Source organism: Hypomesus transpacificus, chromosome 23, assembly GCF_021917145.1.
Source record: "Hypomesus transpacificus isolate Combined female chromosome 23, fHypTra1, whole genome shotgun sequence".
Lineage (NCBI taxonomy): Eukaryota > Metazoa > Chordata > Actinopteri > Osmeriformes > Osmeridae > Hypomesus > Hypomesus transpacificus.
In genome coordinates, this window is record NC_061082.1 from 5,440,687 (window position 1) to 5,463,347 (window position 22,661).

General features: G+C 51.6%; 1 protein-coding gene across 2 annotated transcripts; it reads left to right on the forward strand.

The window, feature by feature from the left end:
* The first annotated feature begins 602 nt into the window (after nt 1-602).
* traf3ip1 (TNF receptor-associated factor 3 interacting protein 1) lies at nt 603-20,817 on the forward strand. Of its 2 annotated transcripts, none has more exons than XM_047047202.1 (15): nt 603-832; nt 2,417-2,485; nt 4,460-4,621; nt 4,969-5,097; nt 5,363-5,851; nt 6,003-6,077; nt 7,356-7,431; nt 7,961-7,981; nt 8,163-8,250; nt 8,858-8,950; nt 9,045-9,180; nt 9,438-9,474; nt 9,718-9,794; nt 19,186-19,403; nt 19,628-20,817. In XM_047047202.1, exons 1-15 carry the CDS (start codon nt 710-712, stop codon nt 19,791-19,793), a joined length of 1,959 nt encoding a protein of 652 aa, XP_046903158.1. In that variant the 5' UTR covers nt 603-709; the 3' UTR covers nt 19,794-20,817. The 2 variants fall into 2 exon arrangements, with proteins under 2 accessions (XP_046903158.1, XP_046903159.1); XM_047047203.1 differs by having other exon boundaries at nt 8,861-8,950.
* Nucleotides 20,818-22,661: the final 1,844 nt, after the last annotated feature.

The window sequence follows — 22,661 nt, forward strand, 5'->3', positions numbered from 1 at the left end:
AAAGTCTACTTAAATGGTGTTCTCAATTTGACTCATACAAAATCATAATTCATCCCCAATCACAGTCCCACATTTAGCCAATCAATAATTCTTATCGGCCTGTCTCTAATCCATTTGTCTCCTGTTCCTAATCAATTAGGGGGTCTTCATGGAATACTTGATTTAAGTGATAAATACACACATTTTCTTTTATGTTTTATATTTAACTTAACTCAAGTAATTTAACATACATGAGTCATTGCATCTGAGTAAGCACAATATGGTGGATCACAGGCACAATTTCCTGTAAAAGTTGTAGACTGTTCAGGAGCAACAAGTGCTGAATTCATTCATATCAACAGCTAACTAGTTACAGTAGGTTGAAACTACAGGCGGGCGGGCAGGCAGACGGACAGACAAGCAGATAGACAGACAGACAGATAGATACAAATATAGATAAATAGTTCCGCTTACACATAGCCTCTCTCAGGCTTTATTGCATAATTTTCTTTTAATGTAAATACTCTGCATTGATTGTTTGTTGTTGCTATGGGTATCACCGGTGCTTGGCAACGTTAACTGCTTCGCGCAAGCGCTCTGTCTATCAATGCTGCATTGTGGGATTGGAGTGTATTGACATAGCGACAGCAGAGCTGTGTTTTCTGACTGAGGTGAAACTGAAATTTAGCTTGTGTCACGATTTGTATTAAAATCGACATTACTAGCTGCCATGAACGGAGCAGTGGTAAAAAAGACCCAAGATACCTTGGGGAAAGTGATCAAGAAACCGCCGCTCACCGAAAAACTGCTAAGCAAACCGCCGTTTCGATACCTGCACGACATATTCAGCGAGGTGAGATGTTTAGCTGGCTACTGTACTTGTCTCTACTATACTAGACAACCGTCTAGACTAGCGTTAGTTAGCGTGATTTGTATGTACATTGTGTGTGGGCCCTTGCTTGACTTCAGTTAAATCGTTAAACTATGAAATATAAATTGTTTGATGCAAGATGCAGAACCATATATTTCACGTTTTCCAGAAAAACGACATGACTAGTTAGCTAGAACTAGCTAATTAGCTGACGTCGCGAGCATACTGAAGTTGTACTGAAGTCAGTCCAGTTAGCTACCGCCAGTAGGGATAGCTAAGGTTTGTGTCTGCTACTTGAGCTTGAAATTGGATTTTTTTTGCTTCTGGTAAACGTTACCTACTTAGATGTAATTTATTTCATGAAGCCGGTTGACTAGAATTCGTTCAATTGTAATCCTGTAGTTTATTCCATAAATAAAACACGTACTGTACAACTCGTCTGCCAGCCAGCATCGTCACAGTAATTTTCTAGCTGTGAGCTGTCGCTAAGCAATGATGCATAGAAAAACCTTGATAAGATGGCTAATTAGCATACTAGACTGAAACAAGTACAAGCATGGGATTTGGGTCAGTTTGTATGTACAGTTGTCAGTATTAGCATCAAGCTAACTACTTAAGTTGAGCACCAGCTTCAGACTGAGGTGGTCGTCGTCAGATGTGTGTGGGTGTCAGACACAGTGTGTCCTTAACTAAAGGCCACTATATTGCGTAATTGATTACGTAGTTTAATAGCAGTATTCAAACACGAACCCTTCATTATTAGACCCTTCTGATGGTTGCTATTTAACTCCATGGTAAATACGTCTAGAAATGTTAAGAGAATCTGATAGCAAGCGAATAACGATTACTATTAAGTTCACACTCACTAGAAACCTCCGACTCTTGTCATCAAAACAAGAGCCTTTTCTGCTATGAATTTCTATGAATTGGACCAAAAGGCCTTGTTAGGGAGGTGCCTTCTTGCCCAGAATCAGACTTTGTAACAGGCCATGTATCTTTAAATGTGAGCAGTTGCTTGGTTGTTGCCTTTGGCTGTTACAAGCAGTCAGAACAGGCTCAGCTAAGATTAGCCACCATGGACATACTCACCAAGCAGCGCAGTCACCTGCAACACACACTCAGTGTCTAGAGGTCGTGGGCTTGAATAAGCTAGTGGCACAAGGCATTGTGGAGTGCATCCGAAATACATGTCTGCTGATAAATAGCTTTAAGCCAACATGCAAACCAGCTCCTGTGTTCTGTATGGGCAGAGAGCACAGGTCCATATGTAAACCTGTGTTCTGTATGGGCAGAGAGCACAGGTCCATATGTAAACTTGTGTTGTCTACATCTTCATTTAATCAATGTAATCCTTCCAACATTACTGAATATCATGGCAACATGTTAAGTTACCGACATGCATCCCCTGAAAAGGTAACTTCAAGTTAAAATAGACCAGGTCACTCTTTTGGTCTAGAACAGATAACTTGATTTAATGATTTAGTGTAGGACATGTTTAATGTTCTTCTGTCAGTCCGTGTTGTGTGTGTAATGATCGAGCTGACGTGTTGCTGCCCCCCCTCTCAGGTCATACGGACCACCGGCTTCATGAGAGGCCTGTATGAAGACTCCGAGATGAAGTCAGACAACGTAAAGGTACGTCCAGGTCAGGATCTGGAGGCCTGTAATCAGCTTTCCAACTTAACGCTCTGCTCACTAGTTCATCTCTATCTTTTATAATTGCATTGTAATCTGTATGTAGTGACCCTCAAGTGTATCAACTGATTCTCATTTGATTAGTCCACTGGGGTAGCCTGGTCCTAACCAGACTCTCGTACATTTCATTTGTACAGAGAGTCTGGCCTCGCTCCATTGACAAGCGTTGACGTCCGGGTACTCTGTTGAAGTTTAAAACTATTGGATCTGCCCAGAGCCACTCTGATCTGCCATAACCAATCGCTGGCATTCGCCTTAGCCAATTCCTTCACCACTACAGAGCTAGCTGCCGTAGCTGGAAAATCAAACTGTTCCCGAACCCCGTGGGGAGGAGGGCCACAACATCATGGCCAACAACAAAACACAGCAAAACTTGTTCTTCCTCCGGCTTTAGCTGTTGGATATTCGGCAGCGTTGCCACAACGGACCGAATGGCTTCGCTCGCATCTTTCTCCGCCGCCATTACGGAATTACAACACAAACTAGCGCACGACATCAACGTCATCGTTCTCAGCCATTCCCTCTGTTCGCTGATTGGCTGGTTGAAAATCTACCTGAAAAATCTAACTTACGTACCTAATGGCCAGACCTAGTACAGAAGCAAAATCAAAATTGAGCGGAAGTACGTAGGAAGGCAGAACCAGGCTACCACTGGGGGACTGTTTCCACACAAAAACGTGTACCCTTATCATCCTTGTGTGTGTGTGTGTGTGTGTGTGAGGAGGTGTGTGATCTTTCACTCAGTCATGTCCGTGTGTGTGTGTGTGTGTGTGTGTGTGTGTGTGTGTGTGTGTGTGTGTGTGTGTGTGTGTGTGTGTGTAACCCAACACACCATGCTGTAATGGGGCCACTCTCCTAGTGCCAGCAGAGCTAGTGGAGTGAGACTCAGTAACCCTGTGAGGTGTCAGAATGGCTGTTCACTGTGTTAGAAGCTTGACACTGCAGCTGACCCCAGACCAGTATCATGGAGTCAGAATGGCTGTTCACTGGAGAGGAAGAAGGTGTGTAGGGAGAGGAGAGGGAGGAGAGAGTCGTGTGGAGAGAGGTGTGTAGAGAGAGGTGTGTAGAGAGAGGTGTGTAGAGAGAGGTGTGTAGAGAGAGGTGTGTAGAGAGAGGTGTGTAGAGAGAGGAGAGAGGTGTGTAGAGAGAGGTGTGTAGAGAGAGGAGAGAGGTGTGTAGAGAGAGGAGAGAGGTGTGAGGAGAGAGGTGTGTAGAGAGAGGAGAGAGGTGTGTAGAGAGGAGAGAGGTGTGTAGAGAGAGGAAGGGTGGGATCCTAAAGGAAGGGCAAGGTGAGGACAGTTACAAACCCAAGCCTCCACACCTGACACCCTCTCCTCAGCGCTGGGCTGGGCCGGGCCGGGCAGGAAGGTGGCCAGTAGCGCCTCACTGATGCAGCCACAGCATGCATTATACAGCAGCTAAGTGTGCTCACACACAGCATACCTGTCAGTCGCTGGCTCCACATGAAAAGGATTGTCTTGGCTGGTTCACTCTGAGGTCCTGTACAGCCAGGTCTGCAGTGGAGGACAGGCTGTTTCACTCTGAGGTCCTGTACAGCCAGGTCTGCAGTGGAGGACAGGCTGTTTCACTCTGAGGTCCTGTACAGCCAGGTCTGCAGTGGAGGACAGGGAAGATTACATGACATAACTGATGATCATCTATCAGGATGCTCAAATGAAACACACAGTTGTGTGTTAAACCAGCTACTCTGCTTGGCATTTCTGTTGACAGGAAGACATTCCTAGCTGGATTTGTTACACGCATAACACGCATGCACCATTTGGCATAGATGTTTTCCTGAAACTTTCCTTCAGAAACACACGTTACCCAAGGCGATCACAGACATTTCAGGTTTTCAGTCCCCCTCTATCCCTCTGTTTCTCTGTCTCCATCTCTCTCCCTCCCTCCCTGCAGGATAAGGACAGTAAGATAGCGTTCCTGCAGAAGGCGCTGGACGTGGTGATGCTGGTGAGTGGGGAGCCCCTGGCTGCTAAGCCGGCTCGCATCGTAGCCGGCCACGAGCCTGAGAGGACCAACGAGCTGCTGCAGGCCATCGCCAGGTGCTGCCTCAGCAAGGTCAGGCTGCACACACACACACCACACCACACCACACACACTTGGGGTTACACACATACACACACACTAATGATGGAACTAATGATCGTGCTGACGTCTGAAGGGTATTGTTTATGGCTGGGTACATTTTAATGGCACCCTTGAGACTCAAATTAAAGGGGTTTTGAGAATGATGGATAATACCAACACTTTACTCCAACATGACGCATGCTCAGGTAGTCATCAGCAACAACATAGCAGGCTGGTGTCCTTCTGGTTCTATATATCTGCACCCATCAGCACAGTGGTTTCCTGGAGTCTCTACTGTAAAGGGGAACCTCTCACACCCTGCTGTGTTGTCTCCACAGCTGTCCAGCGAGGAGGCAGTGAAAAGGGTGCTGGCTGGGGACAAGCTGGACCCCAGGGGGAAGGCCAGCGCCTCCCGCTCCCAGGACAAGGAGAACAGGGAGGGGGGAGAGCGCCCCAGGGACAGAGAGGTGAGGCCAGTCTCCTCTCTCCACCAGGACCATGGGAATGTGGAGGGGATGTTTCTTAGGAGAGGTGCTGTTAGTAACAACTGCTGGCTTGTATATCTGAAGCAGGTCTTTGGCAGGGGAGAGAAAGGGGAGGGGGGAGGGAGAGAGAGGGGAGGGGGGAGGGAGAGAGAGAGATTGGAAAGGGGTAGGAAGTATACCGTAGAGGGTAAATCCTGGGTGATTCCCTCGGGTGTGTGCTGAGTGTGAGCTGCTGTTGTGTCCCCAGGAGAGGAGGGAGATCCGGGAGCGCAGCGGCAGCCGGGAGCACAAGGACCCGGACCGGCCCAGAGACCAGGACAGCCGCCGGGAGCACAAGGACCCGGACCGGCCCAGAGACCAGGACAGCCGCCGGGGGGACAAGGACCCGGACCGGCCCAGAGACCAGGACAGCCGCCGGGGGGACAAGGACCCGGACCGGCCCAGAGACCAGGACAGCCGCCGGGGGGACAAGGACCGCCACCGGGACACGGAGCGCTCGGAGAAACCCAGAGACAGAGACAGGACCAAGGACAGGGACAAGGACAAGAGCCGGGACCGAGAACGTGACAAGGACAAGGGGAGGGAGAAGGAGAGGGAGAGGGACAGAGAAAAGACCAAAGAGAGAGATTCCCACAGGGATAGAGAGAGGGAGCGGGAGAAACGGAGAGACAAGGAGAAGGAGAGACACAAGGAGGGTGAGGAGAGGAACAGGCCTTTGGAGAAGGGCGACAGGAAGGTATGTCCTGTGCCCTGACTGGCAACCACAGCTCTCTGTGTCACCACCAGACACCCACAGCGTGTTCTGAAGTGTTCTGAAGTGTTCTGAAGTGTGTGTGTGTGTGTGTGTGTGTGTGTGTGTGTGTGTGTGTGTGTGTGTGTGTGTGCAGGCCAGAGCGTCGGAGGAGACGAGACCAAAACCACACCCAGAGGAGCCCAGTAAAACTACCAAACCAGAACAAGCAGTACGTTCTTACAGTGTTTGTTTTTAAATATACAACTTTTCTTATTTGTTTGCAAGATATGCCAAAGGTTTACACTATCTAGTGTTCTTACCTGAAGTAGTCAAGGGAAATGACGGTCTGTTGTTTGTCCTCCTCCAATCAACACTTGACTCGTTTTACCAGCTTAGTTTTTCAGACTATTCTAAATTACATGGGTCAAATCTATAATCAAGAAGTAGTATAATGTTTTTTGTTAATTTTTTTATTTTTATTTCAAACCTCAAAAAATATTTTCAAAACCTTTTCACTACATTTAAAAAAACATAAAAAAATAAAATAATGTTTCAACCTTTTGAAAAGTTTGAACATATTTGTCAAATGTTGCACTTTGAGTCTGTACTATGAGGAATAAAGTTAGTTGGCTGCATGACCCCGTCATCCATCAGAACATGCGTTACACCAGCTTCTAACTGCCACATTCTTGAAGACAACATCTGAAGTGTAATCTTGTTGTTTGTCTTCCTGGGGAGGAGTCAGCACAGGGTGATGCTGAAGAGGTACACACCCCATACCATACTGCTCATGCTCAGTAGTAGGAATAGTAGTAGAGTTGGTATAGTTGGGTGCTTGTTTTCCTGTAGTCTGTCGCTGCTGAGTGCCTGCAGTCTGAGAGGCCAGGCTCCTAAACCCCGGGCTCCTCATGTGGACTGGATCACGTTGCAGTCACACTAGCTTTACATTCAGTGCATCTAATGACTTAGTCCTCCAGGCTGTTTAGTCCTGAGGGTACAGCCTACGCAGAGCAGGTGACATGACAGCTAAAGGTTGTTACTACCTCAAGTAATCAGGGTTCCACTGGAAGCTCATGGTGTTACTGTAGGTGCTGCTCTGTGTGCTGCTCTGTGTGTGCTGCTGTGTAGCTACGTAGTGATCATCACGTACTTGAAGGGTTTCTGTAGATTTTATTGATGTTGTCCTCTCTGATTGTACAGCCAGCAGAGGTTGCAGTTAACCAGGTAACCTTCAATGCCAAATCTTTATTTTAGTAGCCCACATTTGTATTTTCTTTGGGCTGCTCAAGCTTTCTGAAACTCTGTGTGTGTGTGTGAGGACTTCAGTGTGCATGTGTTCCTTGGGCATGTTATATGCTCTCTTCAAACATATATACATGTAAACCTGATTCCTGATGGAACATCTCACTCACAGCAATCATCCTCTCCTTCCTCTCCCCTGCCCCTGCCCCTCCCCCCCCCCCTGCCTCTGCCCCCCTACCCTCCTGCCCCTGTCCGCCTGCCCCAGGCTGACAGCCCAGCCAGGATACCCCGGCCCTCGTCTGCCAAGGGTCAGAGACGCAGACCCAAGCCTGGAGGCCCAGGTACACGCCCCCTCTCTCTCTTTCTCTCTATCTCTCTCTCCCCCTCCCTCTCTCCATCCCCACCCCAGCTGTGTCTCTTGTCCCTCATGTCTCTCCATCACTGTAGACCTTCTCCTGGTGAACCAGCCTTGTCATGTACACATGTAGTTCAGTTACCAGGCTTCTGTTGAGTAACTCAGCTGTCGTTGAGTCCTCGTACGTGTGAGAGTCCGGAGGGGAGAAAGCTGGGTCTGGAGGGGAGAAAGCTGGGTCTGGAGGGGAGAAAGCTGGGTCTGGAGGGGAGAGAGCTGGGTCTGGAGGGGAGAAAGCTGGGTCTGGAGGGGAGAAAGCTGGGTCTGGAGGGGAGAGAGCTGGGTCTGGAGGGGAGAGAGCTGGGTCTGGAGGGGAGAGAGCTGGGTCTGGAGGGGAGAGAGCTGGGTCTGGAGGGGAGAGAGCTGGGTCTGGAGGGGAGACAGCTGGGTCTGGAGGGGAGACAGCTGGGCTTGGGAAAACAACACCTGACTTCCTGTTTGTATTATTTCTCTTTCAGAAGAATCAGACAGTGACGGAGGTGAGTGTTCCTTTCCATCTCACTAGAGGGCGCTGTTGATGAGGGGAGTGTTGATGAGGGGAGTGTTGATGAGGGGAGTGTTGATGAGGGGAGTGTTGATGAGGGGAGTGTTGATGAGGGGAGTGTTGATGAGGGGAGTGTTGATAAGGGGAGTGTTGATGAGGGGAGTGTTGTGCTGCAGATGGCGACGCCCCCCTGGCAGAGAGGCCCCTCCCCCAGGAGAACGGAGACTCGAAGGACACAGCGTCCCCCCCTCACCTCGCTCACAGGTGAGAGACACACATGAGGGCACCCTCTTCTCTCTTCTTCCTCCTCCTCCCTTTCTTTCCTCACCTCTCCACCATGATAGCGGGTTAACAGAGCCTGATAGCAGGTTAACAGAGCATGATAGCAGGTTAACAGAGCATGATAGCAGGTAAACAGAGCATGATAGCAGGTTATCAGAGCATGATAGCAGGTTAACAGAGCATGATAGCAGGTTATCAGAGCATGATAGCAGATTATCAGAGCATGATAGCAGGTTATCAGAGCATGATAGCAGGTTATCAGATCATGATAGTAGGTTAACAGAGCATGATAGCAGATTATCAGAGCATGATAGCAGATTATCAGAGCATGAGAGCAGATTATCAGAGCATGATAGCAGATTATCAGAGCATAATAGCAGGTTAACAGAGCATGATAGCAGATTATCAGAGCATGATAGCAGATTATCAGAGCATGATAGCAGGTTAACATAGCATGATAGCAGGTTAACAGAGCATGATAACAGGTTAACAGAGCATGATAGCAGGTTATCAGAGCAAGATAGCAGGTTATCAGAGCAGCCAGGCTGTCTCCAGTGTGTGCTGTCTGACCCGTGTCTCCTCCTCCCAGCAGCAGGAGTGTTCCCCGGCCCAGCAGCGCCCGCCCTGCTCCCCCCCGTGTCCGGAGACAGGACAGCCACACGGAGGGCACGCCTGCTGACAGGTCAGCACACCCACACACCACACGAAACCTGCACACACACCTCACACACATGGGGTCCTCTCTAAGCCTTTATGGTGTGTGTGTGTGTGTCCAGGCTGAGCAGTGCCAAGCCCCCAGCAGCCGTCATCATGGAGGGGAGGAAGCTGTCTGAGGATGAGGAGGATGATGAAGAGCTGTTTGTGGTGGAGGAGACTGTCCCCCCGCCCCCAGACATGCCTGAGATGGAGCCGGTAGGTGCAGCCTCCAGGGTGACAGGAGCAGGACATCTGCTTTTGGGAAGGGTTACCAGTTTCTTTGATACTCCACATTGGAACCTTTTAATGGTTGCATCATTTTTCCACTGAATTTTGATATTCTGCTGTCCAAACAGGGTTGTCAGGTTTGAATACAAACCAAGATAAATCAGCATTATTTGTGTAGATTGAATATCAACGAATATAAAGCAGCATTGTGTGTGGATTCAGAATTTCGTTGTTTTGTTCTGCAGGAGCCTGCTGTTGAACTCCGGGGTGATGAGAAACATGGTAAGCAGCCAGTGTTAGCAGGGTTAGCATAACAGTGTTAGCAGGGTTAGCATAACAGTGTTAGCAGGGTTAGCATAACAGTGTTAGCAGGTTCAGCATAACAGTGTTAGCAGGGTTAGCATAACAGTGTTAGCATAACAGTGTTAGCATAACAGTGTTAGAAAGGTTTGCATTACAGTGTTAGTATAGCTAGAGTCCTAATGAGTTTGACTGTATGTGTAACAGCATTGCTTCTGCTTACAGGCGGGTTGGTGAAAAAAATACTTGAAACGAAGAAAGATTTTGAGTCTTCGCCGTCCTCCCCCAAGTCTAAAGAGCAGGTAAGACGGGCTGTAGTCCGCTCAGCCCCCCACTAGAGGTCAGATCAGCCCCCCACTAGAGGTCAGATCAGCCCCCCACTAGAGGGCAGATCAGCCCCCCACTAGAGGGCAGATCAGCCCCCCACTAGAGGGCAGATCAGTCCCCCACTAGAGGGCAGGTGAGCCCCCCACTAGAGGGCAGATCAGCCCCCCACCAGAGGGCAACCAGCCCCCCACTAGAGGGCAGGTGAGCCCCCCACTAGAGGGCAGATCAGTTCCCCACTAGAGGGAAGATCAGCCCCCCACTAGAGGGCAGATCAGCCCCCCACTAGAGGGAAGATCAGCCCCCCACTAGAGGGCAGGTGAGCCCCCCACTAGAGGGCAGATCTGCCCCCCACTAGAGGGCAGTGCAACAACATAGATCCTCCTTCTAAAGCCTCTCTCAGCCATTCCTCTGTAGTGACTCAGTGTCACTATATCTCACGATCAGCCCACCAACACCTGATTTCTGGGAAGCCTAGGTCTTTTAGGCCGTTCCGTAGGGACGGATGTTTTGAGCGATAGCAGAACCTGCCGCATGCATTTATGCTTGTGCATCAGATTCCTGTGCAGATGAACTGAAGTGTGAAGCCAGTGCCTGAAAGCAGGTTTTCTTGAAGGCATCGTTGAGAAGTTGTGAGGCCTCGCGGTGGCCCTCCGGTGACGTCGCTGGTCCTGGAGCGTGTCAGGTCTCTGCTGTCAGACTGTTCTTGTAGTTGATAGATAGCCCCCCCTCCCCCTCCCCACGGGGTGTGTGTCGTCCAGGGAGCAGAGCCTCTCTCGGTGTTTGGATAGTGAGTCAGGGTGAAGGCTCCTGTCTGTGTTCCAGTGTTGTGGCGTAGATCCGTGTGTTGGGTGGTCTGGCTGGCCGTGCTCTCTCTCCCTCCTGTCTGATGGATGTTGTGTGTCCTGCCCCGCCCCCCCTCCCTGAACCACAGCCCAGGGAGGTCATCTCAGCTCTGTGGAGGAGCAGAGGGAGAGGGCAGCCAGGTGCCCTCAGGCACGCGCCCCCTCCCCCAGCAGGGCAGGGCTGACTTCATGCAGCATCATCAGTTCTCAGGATTCCAGAGCCTTATTTCAAGGCACTGCATGGCCTTGTGGGTAGTCAGGGCACTCTACAGTCCGAATAGCACCCCCCCTCCACCACGCTCACACACACGCTCATACACACACTCACACACACACACACACAGCCTTGGTGCTGTAGCCTTGTCAGCTAAATAAAGGACTGTAATGACTTCCTTCCTGACATGAAAGGGTTGAGAGGTCAGAGTAATGGAGCCAGTTCTTTCTTGTAATCATGGCGGAACACGGAGGGTTAAAAATGTAAATATTCAGCTTCCTGGTCCTGTGGCCTGATGAAGTTCCACCAGACATGATTCACTCGATCACACTGATGTTTACCAAACACACTGCTTCATAACGCCTCACACATTCTCTTTTTCAGAACTAAACTCAACTGCTGAATAAAAAAAGAAAAAGTTTAAATGCAAGACAAATTAGGTCTCGAGTTTTGACACTTAAATATATATTTTTGAGAAGAATAAAAAAGTGTCATAACTCCTGCTTGGTCCCATCACCCCACCACCTTGAAAACGTTTTGCTGCTGTTAATGCCAGATCCTTCTCACCACATTGTTGATAGGATGTACATACAAAGCCTCCTTGGACAGTTGAAGTGCTTGTATTATGCCATATCCCACCCCAGAATATGCAACACAAGAATTTGCTGTATATTTTGGGGGACGACCTTCCCCATGACCCTGTAACACGCTTGTATATTATGGTAAGATACTTCTCCTTGGGCGTCTTTCTGTTTGGACAGCACCGGCCCCTCGCAGCAGCTGCGCTTTCAGAAGGAGGTTTTTTCAGACCCCTTTCTCTCTTTTCTTTCCCCATCAAATTAGCCTTGATGAAGGTTTGCAGCGTATAAACAAACCCTGTGGCACACAAATGGATGGCTGTTGAGTGAGTGTCACAGTGGAGGAAGCCCAGAATACACTCAGCAGAATCCGCACAAAAATAAATACCCCTCCGCAAAGGCCTGGGACTTGGTAAACACCAAACCTTTTTGGGTGGAATTTGGAAGGAATTGACCCTCCCCACCCTCACCCCATTCGATCAGACATAATCCCCCCACAGGAGAATGTTGATATACCAGAGGTGAGGCAGAGGTCTAGAAATATCTGGAGGTCTGGATTATCTAATATCAGATTTGAAAGGGAAGAAGGAAAGGGTTCTTCGGACACGTCTGATTTCCACCTCGCGGACAGATCTACCTTCCATTGTACTCAACCCAGAGATTCAGTATCTCTTCTTTTTCTCAACAAAGAATGTCTTTGTCCTCCTTCAAGTCCCCATGTCCTGTTGGATGGGGGGGGGGGGGGAGAGAGGGGGAGGGATCCTCCCCCCAGAGTCCTGGCCCCGGGTAGTGAGCTCAGCTGGGACCCCCAGGGCCCTCGCTGACCCTGGAACAACATCCTGTAACCGTCCTAGACCTCTGCCTCTCTCCCCACCTCACTGACTCCCAGCTATTTTTATGATCTGGCGGGACATGTTTCCCCCAAGAATAGGAAGCGCGTGAGCAAACCCTGGCCTAACTGTGTCCTGTAAAGCCCTGCTCCCTGGCCCACCTCAGACACTGCCTCCAGGGACACATCCAGGGGCTTCTTGGAAGCTCTGGGCCTGCAGTAATGCTGAGGAGAGAAGAATTAGAAGTCCGCAAAACTCTCACAGTCTCCCCTGTTGTTTCTGTAATGATGTAAAGACACCTTGATTGCCCGTTCTGGACCTAGCTGGAGACCTGAGGTCATGGCTGGCTTCTTGCAAATCAGCTGGAGGGGGTCAGAGCTGCTGTTGATGAGAACGTGCTCCTCTGCCGAACAGTGAGGCTCCACCCACCACAGTGAGGCTCCACCCACCACAGATAGGCTCCACCCATGGCAGCTAGGCTCCACCCACCACAGCTCACACGGCTAACGAGTCACACGTTACCTGCTGGGAGGATGGCTTGTGACTTTGTCAGCCCCTGTTGTTTGGTCTGATCATTAGAGCTGACAAAGAGCCTTATTAACTCCAGCCAATGCTTCATCCAGCAGACTACTTTGAGTGATGGCCAGAGGTAACTAGCTCTCAGACAGGTTCACTGCTAGCTGGTCATTTTTCTTGTCAAAGTCTTCTTTGAAGAATGTTATTCTATACATCTCAACAGGATCCCGATTACTACCTCATAAATCAGGTCTTTTGCATGCATTTCCTCATTAAGCTAATTAGGCATGTGAGGGCAGGATAAATTAACATTAAAGGCTGGCCAAGAATCAGAGCTGTAGTTCTCTTCAGAACCCAGACTCAAGTTTTAGACCCTTTTAAGTCTAGGTGCTCTCATCAATTGATAAGTAACCAGACTTGTTTGTGAAGTTCTACTGCTCTGGATATGTGAGACCCAGCATACCCTGAGAAGTGATTGTGTGAACCCTGGATCAGAATCCCCCTTCTTCACAGAGGAGGAACCCTCCTAGCTCTCAGTGAGCCACCTGATCCAGGGAACTGTTGTATGGTCCTTCCTCTCCTCCAGTCCTCCTCTCCTCCAGTCCTCCTCTCCTCCTCCTCCAGTCCTCCTCCTCCTCCTCTCCTCCTGTCCTCCTCTCCTCCTCTCCTCCAGTCCTCCTCTCCTCCTCCTCCAGTCCTCCTCCTCCTCCTCTCCTCCAGTCCTCCTCTCCTCCTCCTCCAGTCCTCCTCCTCCTCCTCTCCTCCAGTCCTCCTCTTCTCCTCCTCCTGTCCTCCTCTCCTCCAGTCCTCCAGTCCTCCTCCTCCAGTCCTCCAGTCCTCCTCCTCCTCTTCTCCTCCTCCTCTCCTCCTCCTCCAGTCCTCCTCTCCTCCAGTGCTCCTCTCCTCCAGTCCTCCTCTCCTCCTCCAGTCCTTCTCTCCTCCAGTCCTCCTCTCCTCCTCCAGTCCTCCTCTCCTCCTCCAGTCCTCCTCTCCTCCAGTGCTCCTCTCCTCCAGTCCTCCTCTCCTCCAGTCCTCCTCTCCTCCTCCAGTCCTCCTCTCCTCCAGTCCTCCTCTCCTCCTCCAGTCCTCCTCTCCTCCAGTCCTCCTCTCCTCCTCCAGTCCTCCTCTCCTCCCCTCTCCTCCAGTCCTCCTCTCCTCCTCCAGTCCTTCTCTCCTCCAGTCCTCCTCTCCTCCTTCAGTCCTCCTCTCCTCCCCTCTCCTCCAGTCCTCCTCTCCTCCTCCAGTCCTTCTCTCCTCCTCTCCTCCAGTCCTCCTCCAGTCCTTCTCTCCTCCAGTCCTCCTCTCCTCCAGTGCTCCTCTCCTCCAGTCCTCCTCTCCTCCAGTCCTCCTCTCCTCCTCCAGTCCTCCTCTCCTCCAGTCCTCCTCCCCTCTCCTCCTCCAGTCCTCCTCTCCTCCTCCAGTCCTCCTCCTCCAGTCCTCCTCCTCCAGTCCTCCTCCTCCAGTCCTCCTCCTCCTCTTCTCCTCCTCTCCTCCTCCTCCAGTCCTCTTCTTCTCTTCTTCCTGCTCTCCTCCTTTATCTGAGCTAATGGGAAAACCTGCCCCACACGCCTGCCTCCAAGCACCACACTCTAAACAAATATTGTTCTTGGGTCGGGGTGAAAAGAGGAAAACGTGGAGCGTGCAGCCTTGTAGACCCTGACAGAGACCCTGACAGAGACCCCATAAAGCCAGATTTATGTCAGCCAAGACACTGCTCACCGACCCAGCGACATGTTATTACTGACTTTTCCAAGACATGGGTGCTGGTGGTGGAGGGGAGGGAGGGAGGATGAGAGGGAGGAAAGAGAGGGAGGGAGGAAGGATGAGAGGGAGGGAAGAGAGGGAGGGAGGAAGGATGAGAGGGAGGAAAGAGAGGGAGGGAGGACAGTGTAAGGAAGGGCCAGTGCCGAGAAGGCTGTTTTGTCGGGATGTCTTCACGCTCGGCAGCCTGGCGGTCTGAATGAGCTGCAGAGTGTTTGTGTAGCTGTAGTGTCAAGACCCGGGCACACCACCCACCTGAAGGACATGCTCCACCCCTCCCAGCTGCCCCACACCCAGCCAAGCTCCACCCCTCCCAGCTGCCCCACACCCAGCCAAGCTCCACCCCTCCCTGCTGCCCCACCCCCAGCCATGCCAGAGGCAGCAGGAGAACGGAGGCTTGTCTGGTGGTGGTTTGCCAGCTTCCCAGAGCAAAGGGACAAAATTGAAGTTTTGACGTGTTTTAAGTCCTGTCCAGTTAAGTGGGTTTTCAAGCGCACTAATCAGTGAGCTGTGAAAGACTTCACTGATGAGAGGCTGGCTTACAACCAACGTGACACCAGCAGGTCTAAAACAGCCTGCTGTACTTTCTGTACCCACTATTTGCATGTCGTTTTGGATTAAAACGTCATATTGATGAATCATAAATGAGTGAAAAGCTCCCTATGGACCAGTGTGACCAGGCGCTAGCAGGACCTGACAGCCTGTGTGACGCTCTGCGTGGGGGGGAAGTCCTGGGGCCAGTGGTGTCTGTCACTTCCTCCTCCAGAGAGACTGGTGTCCCAGCTGGGTGCAGAATGACTGCTGTCCCAGCTGGGTGCAGAATGACTGGTGTCCCAGCTGGGTGCAGAATGACACAAATTGGCTCAAGAGTTGAACTTGAAAGGGGCATAAGAGTAGTAGTTGTTACTCAATACTGTAGTCAAATAACCTCTGTGCCACAGCTTGTTACTAAAATAAACAGGACTTTAAGACCAGGATTGTGGGTGGGTGCCGTGTGTGTGGCATTAGGCCAGACAGACCCAGCCTTCTAGCTTGTTACACACACACACACACACACACACAGGGCCACAGGACCCAGCTGAGTAAACAGCCCCAGGTCCATCCATGCCAGGGGGAGGCTCTGCCCTCCCCAGCCCTGCAGACTGGGAGCTGACTGGGGCACAGCAGCACCAGGACCCCCCAGCCTCCCACACAGAGGAGGCCTTCACCAGCCCTGCCCCCACACCAGCCAGCACAGGCCAGCCACACCTTTCATCTCTATATACACAGCTAACCCTGGAGGATTCCCCACCACATTTTTAGCCTTGCAATCCTAAACCGCTAAATGTAGCCCTGCACTAGCTCAGGGCATGTGATACTTTGCTGGGGAGTGTGGAACGTTTATTATGATTTGGGTGAGGGAGAGTGGCGTTGTTGATGTGTGCACACACATATATATATATATATACACACACACGTGCGTGCACACCCTCTGTATCAGTACTAGGGTTGGCATCCGGAGAGTTTGTTTCTGTTAGTTACCAAGTAAGCCGTTTGAAAGTATTTTCTTATGAACTAGTATGAGCTGAACAAGTAGTAATCCTGCAATCTCAAATGTTAAAATGATGTCTCTCCCTCTCTCTCTGTCTCCCTCCCCTTCTCCCCCCTCCCTCTCTGTCTCTCCCCCTCTCTGTGTCTCTCCCTCTCTCTGTCTCCCTCCCCCTCTCCCCCCTCCCTCTCTCTGTCTCTCTCTCTGTCTCTCCCCCCTCCCTCTCTCTGTCTCTCCCCCTCTCCCCCCTCCCTCTCTCCCCCTCTCCCCCCTCCCTCTCTCCCCCTCTCCCCCCCTCCCTCTCTCCCCCTCTCCCCCTCTCCCCCTCTCCCCCCTCCCTCTCTCCCCCTCTCCCCCCTCCCTCTCTCTGTCTCTCCCCCTCTCCCCCCTCCCTCTCTCCCCCTCTCCCCCCTCCCTCTCTCTGTCTCTCCCCCTCTCCCCCCTCCCTCTCTCCCCCTCTCCCCCCTCCCTCTCTCCCCCTCTCCCCCTCTCCCCCCTCCCTCTCTCTGTCTCTCCCCCTCTCCCCCCTCCCTCTCTCTGTCTCTCCCCCTCTCCCCCCTCCCTCTCTCCCTCTCTCCCCCTCTCCCCCCTCCCTCTCTCTGTCTCTCTCTCTGTCTCCCCCCTCCCTCTCTCTGTCTCTCCCCCTCTCCCCCCTCCCTCTCTCTGTCTCTCCCCCTCTCCCCCCTCCCTCTCTCCCTCTCTCCCCCTCTCCCCCCTCCCTCTCTCTGTCTCTCCCCCTCTCCCCCCTCCCTCTCTCTGTCTCTCCCCCTCTCCCCCCTCCCTCTCTCTGTCTCTCCTCCCTCCCTCTCTCCCCCTCTCCCCCTCTCCCCCCTCCCTCTCTCTGTCTCTCCCCCTCTCCCCCCTCCCTCTCTCTGTCTCTCCCCCTCTCCCCCCTCCCTCTCTCTGTCTCTCTCCGCCTCTCCCCCCTCCCTCTCTCTGTCTCTCCCCCTCTCCCCCCTCCCTCTCTCTGTCTCTCTCCCTCTCCCCCCTCCCTCTCTCTGTCTCTCTGTCTCTCCCCCCTCCCTCTCTCTGTCTCTCCCCCTCTCCCCCCTCCCTCTCTCTGTCTCTCCTCCCTCCCTCTCTCCCCCTCTCCCCCTCTCCCCCTCTCCCCCCTCCCTCTCTCTGTCTCTCCCCCTCTCCCCCCTCCCTCTCTCTGTCTCTCCCCCTCTCCCCCCTCCCTCTCTCCCCCTCTCCCCCTCTCCCCCCTCCCTCTCTCTGTCTCTCCCCCTCTCCCCCCTCCCTCTCTCTGTCTCTCTCCCCCTCTCCCCCCTCCCTCTCTCTCCCCCTCTCCCCCTCTCCCCCCTCCCTCTCTCTGTCTCTCCCCCTCTCCCCCCTCCCTCTCTCTGTCTCTCTCCCCCTCTCCCCCCTCCCTCTCTCTCCCCCTCTCCCCCTCTCCCCCCTCCCTCTCTCCGTCTCTCCCCCCTCCCTCTCTCTGTCTCTCTCCCCCTCTCCCCCCTCCCTCTCTCTGTCTCTCTCCCCCCGCCCTCTCTCCGTCTCTCCCCCTCTCCCCCCTCCCTCTCTCCGTCTCTCCTCCCTCCCTCTCTCTGTCTCTCTCCCCCTCTCCCCCCTCCCTCTCTCTGTCTCTCCCCCTCTCCCCCCTCCCTCTCTCTGTCTCTCCCCCTCTCCCCCCTCCCTCTCTCCGTCTCTCCTCCCTCCCTCTCTCTGTCTCTCTCCCCCTCTCCCCCCTCCCTCTCTCTGTCTCTCCCCCTCTCCCCCCTCCCTCTCTCTGTCTCTCCCCCTCTCCCCCCTCCCTCTCTCCGTCTCTCCCCCTCTCCCCCCTCCCTCTCTCTGTCTCTCTCCCCCTCTCCCCCCTCCCTCTCTCTGTCTCTCCCCCTCTCCCCCCTCCCTCTCTCTGTCTCTCTCCCTCTCCCCCCTCCCTCTCTCTGTCTCTCTCCCCCTCTCCCCCCTCCCTCTCTCTCCCCCTCTCCCCCTCTCCCCCTTCCCTCTCTCTGTCTCTCCCCCTCTCCCCCCTCCCTCTCTCTGTTTCTCCTCCCTCCCTCTCTCCCCCTCTCCCCCTCTCCCCCCTCCCTCTCTCTGTCTCTCCCCCTCTCCCCCCTCCCTCTCTCCGTCTCTCCTCCCTCCCTCTCTCTGTCTCTCTCCCCCTCTCCCCCCTCCCTCTCTCTGTCTCTCCCCCTCTCCCCCCTCCCTCTCTCTGTCTCTCCCCCTCTCCCCCCTCCCTCTCTCCGTCTCTCCTCCCTCCCTCTCTCTGTCTCTCTCCCCCTCTCCCCCCTCCCTCTCTCTGTCTCTCCCCCTCTCCCCCCTCCCTCTCTCTGTCTCTCCCCCTCTCCCCCCTCCCTCTCTCCGTCTCTCCCCCTCTCCCCCCTCCCTCTCTCTGTCTCTCTCCCCCTCTCCCCCCTCCCTCTCTCTGTCTCTCCCCCTCTCCCCCCTCCCTCTCTCTGTCTCTCTCCCTCTCCCCCCTCCCTCTCTCTGTCTCTCTCCCCCTCTCCCCCCTCCCTCTCTCTCCCCCTCTCCCCCTCTCCCCCTTCCCTCTCTCTGTCTCTCCCCCTCTCCCCCCTCCCTCTCTCTGTTTCTCCTCCTTCCCTCTCTCCCCCTCTCCCCCTCTCCCCCCTCCCTCTCTCTGTCTCTCCCCCTCTCCCCCCTCCCTCTCTCTGTCTCTCCCCCTCTCCCCCCTCCCTCTCTCCCCCTCTCCCCCCTCCCTCTCTCTGTCTCTCCCCCTCTCCCCCCTCCCTCTCTCTGTCTCTCTCCCCCTCTCCCCCCTCCCTCTCTCTCCCCCTCTCCCCCCTCCCTCTCTTTGTCTCTCCCCCTCTCCCCCCTCCCTCTCTCTGTCTCTCTCCCCCTCTCCCCCCTCCCTCTCTCTCCCCCTCTCCCCCTCTCCCCCCTCCCTCTCTCCGTCTCTCCCCCTCTCCCCCCCTCCCTCTCTCTGTCTCTCTCCCCCTCTCCCCCCCTCCCTCTCTCTGTCTCTCTCCCCCCTCCCTCTCTCCGTCTCTCCCCCTCTCCCCCCTCCCTCTCTCTGTCTCTCTCCCCCTCTCCCCCCTCCCTCTCTCCGTCTCTCTCCCCCTCTCCCCCCTCCCTCTCTCTGTCTCTCTCCCCCCTCCCTCTCTCTGTCTCTCTCCCCCTCTGTGTCCCCCGTGTGCAGGGCGTGGTGTCGGAGGCGTCCCGCAGGAAGGAGCGTGAGCTGGTTACCAGGGAGATGGAGCGCGTGCGTGCGTCCATCCAGACGCTGTGTCGCAGCGCCCTGCCGCTGGGGAAGATCATGGACTACCTGCAGGAGGACGTGGACGCCATGCAGCAGGAGCTGCTCACCTGGAGACGCCACAACCAGGAGCACACACTGGCCCTCCAGCAGGAACAGAGGTACACACTCACACACACACAGACACACACACACTGGCCCTCCAGCAGGAACTGAGGTACACACTCACAGACACACACACACTGGCCCTCCATCAGAAGCAGAGGTACACACACACAGACACACACACACTGGCCCTCCAGCAGGAGCAGAGGAGAGACACACCAACAGGTATGAGAGATCAGATTTCAGTGTGTGTGTGGTGTGTGTATGGTGTGTGTTCCAGGGTGACTGACAGTGCCGTGGAGCCCCTGAAGGTGGAGCTGCAGGAGCTGGAGCAGCTGATCAAAGAGCAGCAGGACAGGATCTGCACCGTCAAGTCCAACATCCTGAAGAACGACGACAAGATCCACAAGATGGTGACCAGCATCAACTTTTCCTCTCAGACATGAGACAACAGGCCCCTAATAAACCCAGCCCTTCTACACCTCCCCTCCACAGGCAGGGAGTCTGCCTGTCTGTCGTACTGTCTGCTGTTGGTGTCACTGTTCTCAGCTGCACCTCCTCTGGTGTCCCAGGGGGGGCGCTGGTCCCAGGGGCCTGGCCATCCCCACTGTGGCCCCAAATCCTTTCATAGTGCCTTTCAACACGCACAACCCCCCCCTCCCCATCTCTGTCTCTCGCACACACTCAGACCTGCCTAGTAAGGTCCAGTGAGGATCTCATTCATTTCAAGAAAAGCCACAACTATTCAGTCCTGTGAATTTCTTCTTCTGTTTTCCTCTTAAATGTGAATTCTGCATTTTTTGAATTATTTCATTGCTTTCAATACATGTTTATTCGAAATGGACATGGTAGGATTTTAGTTTAAAACTAATAAGGCGCATAGTCAACTCCCTACGAATAACAAAACAGTAATTCAGCTGGCGTTTCACAGCCATGGTTTTGTCAGTTACACCTTGTTTAGCGAGACCACCTCAGTTTGACAGTACCAACAGATGTGGATGGAAAATAGGAGTTCTTTAATAGTTCCACCTGTGAAGCACCTCTGCACTTTGAAAGAAGACCAGGACAAACGGAGTGATCATTAGAGCAGGACACGGTTCCCTCGGTTAACACCACAGTGGATGTGGAGTCAAATCTAATAGAACACTATCAAAATAAAATAAGTTTCCGAAACGTTTTCAAATAAAACCATTGGTACTATGATCTGAATGGACTTTCACTCCAACACCACCTAGTGGATTGTATGTTTTTGTCTTTGCTTTAGAATACTAATTTAAAATAAGAATAGCAATTTATTCAAATTTTTCCAATGATTTATACAATAAAGCAATATAAAGATTGTGAAGTTGCACTGAAATATAGACCAACTAAGTTTTCAAAGGGAAGGAAAGTGTAAATGGACAGCGGTAACATGCTTGAAACAAGTATGAAATACTAGCAACGTATGAAACACTAGCAATGTATGAAACACTAGTAACGTATGAAACACTAGCAACGTATGAAACACTAGTAACGTATGAAACACTAGCAACGTATGAAACACTAGCAACGTATGAAACACTAGTAACGTATGAAACACTAGCAACGTATGAAACACTAGTAACGTATGAAACACTAGTAAAGTTGATAGGTTGCAAGACATGAGACATGTTAAGACCATCTCAATCAAAAAAGATGGAGAACTTAAAATATTAAAATGTGTTAAAATATCAATACATTCGTTATAGTCATTTGGCAGGTTTTTATATCCACAGCAACTAAGAATTTATGGAGAATGTGAAAATACAATATTAAACCAATAATTTGTATCAGTTATATAACTAGTTAACAAAAAAATCTGGGAACATTTTCTAAATTTGAAATTCCAAGAAGGGCCCATTTTAAGACTTTAAATTGTTCAAATTAGAATTATTTCCATACGTTATGAAAAAAAATATATATATAAAACACTTTATACCATACACACAGTTTTTCTTAAACTGTACATTATGTATATTTTGAGTCTGTATCATAGTTTACAAATGACACATTTTTGTAGTGGAGTGGAATAAATCTTATTTCAATAACATGAATGTCCTGTGATTATTATCAAATCAAATAATAAAGAAGAGGAGGAAAAGACCCAAGTTAGACCAGTGACTGGATATCGTCAGAAGACAACTGGAAACTCTTAATATGAGGTAAACATTTGACTGGCACGTTAACAAGTGGTCTGGAAAACTTGTACTACAAAAAAATGACAAAATGATGAATGACTTAAGTTTATACTTTTGACAAGTCCACAGAAAGTGGTCATGGCTCTGAAGGCAAGCTGGCTGTGACATAACCTAAATATGCATAATACATTTTCTTTTAAGAGATTATTATAACCTCGGTGCTGAATGTTTTTTGGCAAACCATTAAACAGCTGCAACACAAAAAGCATTAGAAATCCCTTAAACCTCTATTAAGAGAGCTTTAGACCAAGCGCTTGTGAAGAAGTGAGGTTTAAAAGCCCCTCTGAGAAAGTGAACACCTGCTTGAAGCAAAGCAGTCTTAGCTGCAGCGGAGCCTGCCCTATTGTCAGCCTGTTTACCCTCTCCACAACCCCGACAGAGTCAACTCCTGCAGAGCCCACTCCTGCAGAGCCCAAAACAAACTTGAAGTGACTAGTCCCACGTGTGGCTTCAGGAAATGTCCGCCTCTTCACCTTTTTAGGGGAAAAAAGAAAACTTACCAATGCATCTCAAGTGTTTGAGTCTTGGAGATTTTTCTTAATAACTTCATTTGACGTGTTAACCCCTTCCCTTAGAATCACCCTTCCTATGGCTTTACCTTTCCTAGTAATCCCTTTCTGCAGTTCTAGATTATTTATTGTCCTCGCAAAACAAGGACACTTGGCGTGTGGGCTGAATGACCGAATGCATGACAGGCCTTTAATTCAACTTAATAAAACAGTCATGGTATCATAGAGCATTCATACCCGTTACACATTCCCCATAGATTGCAGTTTTTCAAAGACAGCATTGCAAATCAGTGATGTATTTCTTTTTCCACTAGTGAGTATCCCGGTGTTTGCAGAGCTTGGGGGAGGTCTGGGTCACCCTGTCTGCTCGGGGGGACACATGGAACCAGCCTGCCTGTTTATTTTTAGAGCCCGCTATGTGTCCACGGTTCAGCTGTCGTCAGGCAGCAATATGCCGTGCCTGCACGCCTCCCTGACGAACGGCCGAACCTCCAACGACGGTGAAGAAATGTCAGCAACCGCATATAAACATTAAAGACAGCAATTTGTCAAGTAAAAGAAATCTATCTGACCTGCATCTCTGGCTACT